Below are 8,293 nucleotides of genomic sequence, written 5' to 3' on the forward strand. Positions count from 1 at the left end.
TGGAATCTCTAAATTTGTTGGTAGTAAATATTTTTGTATACTTTATTAAAGAATTGCTGCATTCTCTCTATCGGATTATACAAAAGATTTACATGCTAACAAACGCGTTCGAAAATCACAGCAAGAATGTGCACCTTAATTTTTTTTTTTTTTTTTTTTTTTTTTTTTTTTTTTTTTTTTTTTTTTTTTACATTGGAGTTGATCATACAATCATATATATATATATATATATATAAAATATTAAAATTTTAAAAATTTATTTCCCAACTGCATACAACCAAATAAATTATTTATAGTTGTAATGCTTTCCGCTACATTCAACCAAATAGGATGCATGTAGTTGCAACAGCTGCATACTTAATTGCATGTGCGACACACCAACTTTTCTGGGGTCACCTATCCTAGGACTACTCCCATCCTAGGACGCTTAACTCTCTTAACCTCTTGGGCCTAGCTACCATCTAAAATATTTAATTCTGGTTAAGAGTATTAGCCCTATTATATAATATGTATAGTACTATCTGAAGTCTTACATTCTCCCCCCCTTTAAGTTCTGACGTTCTCGTCAGGCTTAGACTTACAAGTATCATGTGATATAAGACTTGTCTCGCTAGCCTAAACCGACCTTGTAAGGGAGCCACGCTCTACCCACAATAGTCAACAGCATGAGAGCCTCGCTTTTCCTGCTATATAGCCCCACTGTATAATCCTGTATCAGTCGAAACTCATCACACATTTACGGCTAGTAATTGGCTCTAATACCAACTAAAACACCCCAACTTCTGAGGAGATCATCCATCCTAGAACTATTCTCGTCCTAATACGCTTAACTCTTTTAACCTTTTGGGCATAGCCACCACCGAAAATTCTTAAGTCGGGTTAAGAATATTAGCCCTATTATATCATATATATGTATAGAACTATCTGGGGTCTCACAATATGGAACTCCAACTATACTGTATTTATATTTACATCTAACGAAACGTCCCGTTTAGAGTAGATGTAAGATACATATATAGCACTCATTCAAGAGATATACATTAGGTAAGTATAAACTCTACGGGACTCAGTCAAACACTCTAAACCTTTTAATTTCCGCAAAAATACATTTTTCGAATCTAAGCCAAACAGCCCCTGAATCTAACACTCAGCTGTCCAAGAGTTTAAATACTCTTCTTGGAATCTTAATATTCAAAAAAATTTAATAAAACTAGTGTAAAAATATTAGTGGCACTCACTTTTGGGTGTATAGGTATTACTAATAATAACTAATATTCATTATTTATTTCACTGAAAAATATTGCTACTAACTAAAAATAATCTTTCATTATTTATTTTATCATACTTTAATTCAAATTCAGCTTCATGTATTTCATTGCAACAGTTTTAATACAATATTTCATAGTTTCTCTGTTACAAGAAATACCCAAGCACAAAATAATTAGAGGTCAGATTCTCTCCGGAAACAGTCATAAAAAGTGATCTAGTAACAATTAGGCTCGAGATCTGGGAATATACAAGGTCTGAGAATATATATTAACATCTCCAGACACGTCGTGTACGATAAATACGAAAAATATGTAAAATTAATATGCGAGATATGGGATAAAATTTTAACCCATTACATCATGCAGAAATTTTACCAATTAAATGTTGAAGATAAAAGTTGAACCCAAAACCTTACAAAATGAAAGAATTTTAGATTTCGCTCTGATATCATGTTATCCAAAAGACTGATCTAATAGAAATCGTGACCACAAAATACATTAACAATTGCATCACACAAAAACACACTGAAAACATGTTTTCTTGCTTAATTCGTTAACTTATTGCCATTTTCCTTTTTTTATTCAAGCTAATTCTTACATATTTGTAATGTATAGTGAAAATATGTATAACATCATGACCGAGAATATCACGCTGCAATGTTTAATACATCGTATATATGAAAATCACAACCTGAAATGCGATATTGCGGTTTTTCCGTCTAACCCCTTCGAGTAATAGTACGCCATGTAATCTCTAACGAGTGTCTCCCGGTACAAAGGAGGATTATCCTCGGATAATAGCTCCTTGATTGGGCCATACATCTTCGTCGAGGATGGATGGAAATGGGTACTGAAGAAACACGCCACCGAAACCCGGGGTCCCGTGTTCTTCGCCAGAACGCGATGCTCGACGCTTTTGAACTTATCATTGGTGATCAGCTGAAGTGCATGCAAGAAGAAAAGAAGCTTTAGATAGGATCTAACATGAACCTTTCAGAATCTGTTTGTCGTAAATGATCAAATATGCGTAATCAAACTTTAGATGGCAAAAAGCTTCTGGAACCCCCAACCACAAACTATTGGCCATTCGGACACAAGCACTTGAACTTCTTAAGTTTTTCAGATTTAAGCCCATTAATGAAACAATAAGGACACATTTGTTAGGATCTAGTTGTTGTTGTAAAATACAGTGTGTTTAGAAATACGTAGCTATATCAAAATCTATACCAATTGGTTGTTTACTGTTGAGAGTGTTGCAACTCTAATTGGTTGCAAGCAGTTGGAAGATGCACTTTGTATGTGGACTAGAAAACTACACCTAAAGGTTTTAAGTGCTCATCGGTACAAGCCATGCCCACTGTGCTGATAAGATACCAACATGATACGTCCCCTCTCCCGATGACATGGCTCAATTTTCTATATAGTACAAAAAATTTGATAAATAATATAATAAGTAATTAGAATATATTATTGCCAAAGAAAATAAATATTTCATATCATAATATGTCGGCACACAAGTATTTCTGTGACCAGCACACATCGGCACGGTACGGCACACATCGTGTCGCACGGTGCCAGTAAGTTCTCGGCACAATCCTATGCCACAGCACTTAAATTCTTGACAACACTCAATGAAGATGTTCTTTCTTTTTATTTTTCCTCTTGTTTGGGAGGTGAACAGATAGATAAGATTACCCCGGCTTAAAATGACTCCATCCAACTGCAGCATTTCCAGCTACGCCTAATTTTGGGATAGGTCAAAATGCAAAATTATTACTCTATCCAAGTACAGAATACAGCAAACCAAACAGTATTGTTTGGCCTTGCAGTTGCAGCTACATTGCAGCTTGAAATGCCGACGACCAAACAACCTCTTAACATTCTTCCCACTTTTTTGATGGATTACTCAATAAATGGGATATTCTATAACTTTCTTTAAGTAGACTAGTTAGTTGTAATGGAAATTGGCTAAATTTTCCAAAATCAAATAATAAGTTATTTGAACAATCCAAATGCTAAAATCAACAAGTTCATAGACCTGTTCACAAATTATCTGAACATTCTTACCTTTAAAATTGATCTACCATCAACCGTCATTTATTTGTTAAAATTTTCAAAGGAACAATTAATTAGCCACCAGTTATGCCCAATCCAGCAAACAAAAAGCAAGTAAAAGGGAAAAGATATGGCACTGCTGGCCTAAAACACTTAGTAATCTTAGGGTCTGTCAGAATATTTCAATATAAGGTGTTCTTGATTATTTGTGCATGTATAAAGGACAAAATAATCAAAGCGACAAAGATTGCATTTTTATTGTCCAAAAGTACCTGCAGGAGATCACCAATGTTGACGACCAGTGCTCCAGGTATAGGCGCAACATCAACCCACTCACCATCATGAAGAATTTGAAGGCCACCAATGTGATCTTGGAGAAGAACAGTCAAGAAACCAGAGTCAGAATGCGGGCTTGTCCCAATGGCAAGTTCGGGCTCAGGACACGGCGGATAATAGTGGCAGAGCAGAATTTGCCCCTTGTTGCATTCGATGTCAGCTAAATAGGTCGGACTAAGTCCGAGCGCCTCCGAGAGAAGCTCGAACAAAGTATTTCCCAACGTCATGACATGATTGGCATATTCAAAAAGTTCATCCCTAAAAGACAAAGAAGTAGATGTACTCTTAGAAGTTGATCGTGTGAACAAAGATAACTACACAGAAAAGTTCAAACGGCAAACCATTAGTAACAATGGTACCATACTTAAAAGTGTTAAAAAAAAGGGTTCTGTATCTAGTTTAACATAGAGCCAACAATAGTTGAAGTTCCGAAAAGCAAATCTAAATAATTAGTAGGATAAATGAAAACCTGTCAACGATCAACAATATCACATCAATTGATGGATAATATATGAACAAATCTGATAGAGCACAGGTCTAAGTTTCCAAGAAGGTCATCTCATATCAAATTTCAAACTTTGGAGAAAACAAAAAATATGCAGCACGTACAACAACTGCAATTAAGAATTGGTTTATCATGCAAAGGGGGCATGCCATTTCTGCAGAATACATGGAATGCCCTCATAGGGCCCAGATAATCTAGCACATCGTGGGATAAGTTTTCTTGAAGGTTTATAAGGGGAAAAAAAGGAATTCACAAACTGTTTGTAAACATCTTCTCTTTCTTTCTTCCTAAACTGTTCTTAAATTTTTCGGTTCAAGAAAAAATAAAATCTTTGTTCTTTTCTTAACAAAGATCCCTAAACATCTCTTTAAAAAAGCCATGTATATGTGATTGATGGAATTGCATTTAAACTGCAGGAAATTCTTGAAAAAATTTTAGAAGTTGACAAGATTCAAGATTAACAGTAAAGTTGGGAATTTGATTTCATTGCCAATAAAAACAGAAAAAAAAAGAAGAAGAAAACCCTTTATGCATGCAAATGTAACAAGATCTATGGTAAGTTCAATATCGAATGATAAAGTTAAAGAAAAGCTAAAAACACAATGACCATCAACAATACATCCCTTCCGATCAACAAATGATACCCCGAACTTCCGAATGTTACGTAAATATATAAATTGAACAACCCAATTCAACCGACAAATTAGACCTTATTTACGTCAATTTTCTAAGGTCATAAGTTTAGAGCTATTTCGAGCCATTCGGCTCTCGTCTGAGCAAATGACATGTAAGAAAAACTAGCAAAAAGCACAGAATAGAAAGTTGATTATAATAAGAGATATTGATCATACAACTCCTTTCTAACTTCGGAAAGAGCTCAGGTCGCCACGCGAGAAGCATGATAGCTTAAGGTCTAATATATTATACCTAAAGAAGAGCATTGATCATCCCCAAAATTAACCCTCTCATTGCTCTTAGTAAATAATCACAATCACAGGTTAAAGTGTCCTTGCGGTGCATAAGTAGTTGCTAGTTTGCGGCCGCTCTTGAAGCTGAATTTCAAGCAGGCAATGCCTGAATAATTCTTGGTGAAAACATATAAGATAGAATTTATCTGAATTATGGATAATTTTGAATCTACTATCCCACCATTTCAAAATTTTGATTTTACTATCCAACCTTCCAATTTCTTTAATTTGAGTTTATTTTAGTGAATCTATAGTTGTAAGAATTGTACAAAATGTACTAACATTCAAAAATTTTGAAACATTGAATAGTAAATTCAAAATAATTTTTTTTTTTATCAACAGGTCAATTAAATACGCGACGTGACATTGTAAGCTACCTGCAGGAGCCGGGGAGGTCGTCAGGAGTGGGGGGATCGGGGGCCATGCGGCAGTAGAGGGTATAGCGCCAGTTGGCGACGCGGGACTGGTAGAGGTCGAAGTTGCAGTGGTACTTGACGGCCTGCCGGGGCTCCCGGGAGTAAAGCCGCCCTTCGCATGCCTGCCGTCTTCCCCTACCCCTTCCTCCTCCTCGTGGAAGGCGGCCACCGCTTTCAGGACCGACGCCGTGGCAGCCTGCGGCACCCCGTGGCCGACGACCTGGAAGAACCCCCACTCCGCGCTCGCCCTCGGCACCGCCTCGACCGCCTCCCCCCTCTCGCCGCTTCTAGAAAGATCCACCACGGGAACGGTCGAGAGGGGTTGGGGTTGGGGTTCGCGGGGGGGAGGGGTGGGGATGCGGTCGCCGGGCGGGAGGAGGAAGACGCGGGGGACGGCGGCGACGCCGCCGGCGACGAGGCCGCGGACGCCGGATTTCGTCGCGTCGAGGGCGCGGAGGTCGGCGAGGCGGTCGTAGGACGCCGGAGCCGACGACGACGACGACGACGACATGGCCGAGCAATGGCGGCGGTGGTGGTCGTGGTGGTAGTGGTGTGAGCTTTTGCGAGTCCGGAACTGCGGCTTTATATATCTACCTATTTATTTATTTATATACTAGTGCAGAACTCGCGATTCCCAGCGTAAATAATGTTTAAATTAATTAACATATATGTATTACAATTTTAAAATTTAAAAAATTATAGCTAACTAAAAATATTATAAAATAATTTTTAAATAGTTACATTACTCTAACAACTTAATATAAATTTATATTTAATCTACAATTTAGAGTCGGTGTACGACATAGTTAAAATAGAAAGGATCCCAATCGGGCCTTTCTAAAATGTAGCACAATCATTAAAATTAAAATTTCTAATTATATTCGCATGAAAGGTTATTATATTATATGCAAATAACACTGCGTAGTGAGTAGTCTGATGGTCATATAATTTTTTATAGAACACAGAGTCATCGTAATTAATATTTTTGATCTGTAAATCACATTCATCTTTCAGTCTCTTAAGAGTAATACATGCGGCATCTTGTTCAGCTGCAGCTGATGTAGGAAATTGGATGCTCAAACATCAAACAGTTTCAACTATAATTTCACTTTGAGAAATTTGCAAATCTATAGAGCCCACAAACCTCCCCTCGGTGTCCACGCTTAGTACACGTCGTGGCACTTGTAACTGGAGCTGCTCAAGTCGCGACCAACATCGAAGGGTTCGCATTATTATTCCTCCCCCAATTCATCCCTCACGACGAATCTCGCGCATAAACCTCCTCCTCCTCCTCCTCCATGTCTAGGGTTTTGCCGATCTGATTCCGCGGTCGAGGAAAGCAATCGATGCTATAATGCGCCCTCTTGCTGACTCCTAGTGCTCCTTCTCCCCGTTCGGATCGATCGGGGGATCAATCCTCAGCCTCCCCTGCAATCAGATCCCCTCATCCACCGACACCAACGATTCCCCCTCCAGCGGCGGCGGTAAGGTTGAGGCGTTCCAGCGCCACGTCGCGGAGCTCCTCCTCGACCTCGCCGGGGATGACGTCCTCTCGCTCTCGTGGACGCGGAAGCTCCTCGATATGTTCCTCATTTTCTTGGAGGAGTTCCGCATCCTCCTCTTCAACAGTGGCGCCGAGGCGACGCTGCCGCCGCCGCTGGATCGGCTCCTCGCGGACTTCTTCGACTGTGCGGTGAAGGTGCTCGATGTGTGCAACACTGTGCGTGACAGCGTGGACCAGATCCGCCAGTGGCAGAAGCTCCTCGACATCGTCCTTGTCGCCCTCACCACGGCGGCGTCGCCGGAAGCGGACCGGGGCCCGATCGGCGAGGGCTCGATCCGCCGCGCGCGCAAGGCGAGGGCACCGCGGCCGTTGTGGACGGTTCACCCGAAGGATCGAAAAAAGAGAGAGAAAGAGAAGAGCCAGAGAGAGTGAGGTCGAATAGAGAGAAGGAAAGAGAGAAAGAGAGGATCTGGTGAGGGAAGACAGAGAAATGGGTAGAGGGAAGAAGTTTGAATAGAAAGAAAAGAGGAAAGAGAGAGAAAGAGATACAGAGAGAGAAAGAGTGAGAGAGGATCAGGTGGGGTGGTCGGAAGAAAGAAAAAGCCAGCTGGAGAGAGGGAGGGGGAGAGAAGAGAGAAAGTCGGGTTGGGAGGGGGGAAGAGAGAGAAGGCCACCTGAGAGGGGAAGAAGGATGAGGCGCCACGCGGAATGGAGGAAGGCTAGGAGTGCCACGTGGCAATTGAAGAAGTGTCAAATTATATAATTAAAGATATTCTAGGGAAACTTCAAATGCCCCATGCAGTTTCACACTTTCTTACTTTAGTACCATGTGGTTTAATATTTTGTTAAATTATATACAAAATACTTCAGATACCCTATCTAGGTTTATCGAATATTCATTTTAGTACCCTTTAGTTTTAACTTTGTCATTGATTTAACAAAAAATTATCCCAAAATGGTTAATAAAAAGAGAAAAATGAAACCACAGGATATTAACTTGATATACTTTAAATCACAAGATACTAAAGTAAGAAATTGTGAAATCACAGGGGAGTATTTGAAGTTTTCCTATATTCTGTATCTATATCTCTACCTCTCTTACTATATACTAAAGCAGTCTTTGTGCTGTCACGTGTCTTTTGACTATTTTCGTTGAATCTGGTATATCATAAATCACCGTACCTTTCTCTCTCCCTATAATATATATATATATATATATATATAACTAGGCTGGAATGCTA

At 39.6% G+C, this 8,293-nt stretch overlaps 2 protein-coding genes across 2 annotated transcripts; one reads left to right on the forward strand and one right to left on the reverse strand.

The window, feature by feature from the left end:
• LOC109726652 (1-aminocyclopropane-1-carboxylate oxidase homolog 1-like) lies at positions 1,740 to 6,928 on the reverse strand. The gene is given in 4 exon segments (XM_020256393.1): positions 1,740 to 2,207; positions 3,596 to 3,917; positions 5,510 to 5,657; positions 5,660 to 6,928. Coding segments are annotated over 4 exon segments (1,125 nt in total). The 5' UTR covers positions 6,060 to 6,928; the 3' UTR covers positions 1,740 to 1,952.
• LOC109726327 lies at positions 6,069 to 7,583 on the forward strand. Its single transcript, XM_020255864.1, has 2 exons — positions 6,069 to 6,098; positions 6,927 to 7,583. The coding sequence occupies exons 1-2, from the start codon at positions 6,069 to 6,071 to the stop codon at positions 7,482 to 7,484; spliced, it is 588 nt and encodes a 195-aa protein (XP_020111453.1). The 3' UTR covers positions 7,485 to 7,583.

Source organism: Ananas comosus, linkage group 21 (genome assembly GCF_001540865.1).
Source record: "Ananas comosus cultivar F153 linkage group 21, ASM154086v1, whole genome shotgun sequence".
Lineage (NCBI taxonomy): Eukaryota > Viridiplantae > Streptophyta > Magnoliopsida > Poales > Bromeliaceae > Ananas > Ananas comosus.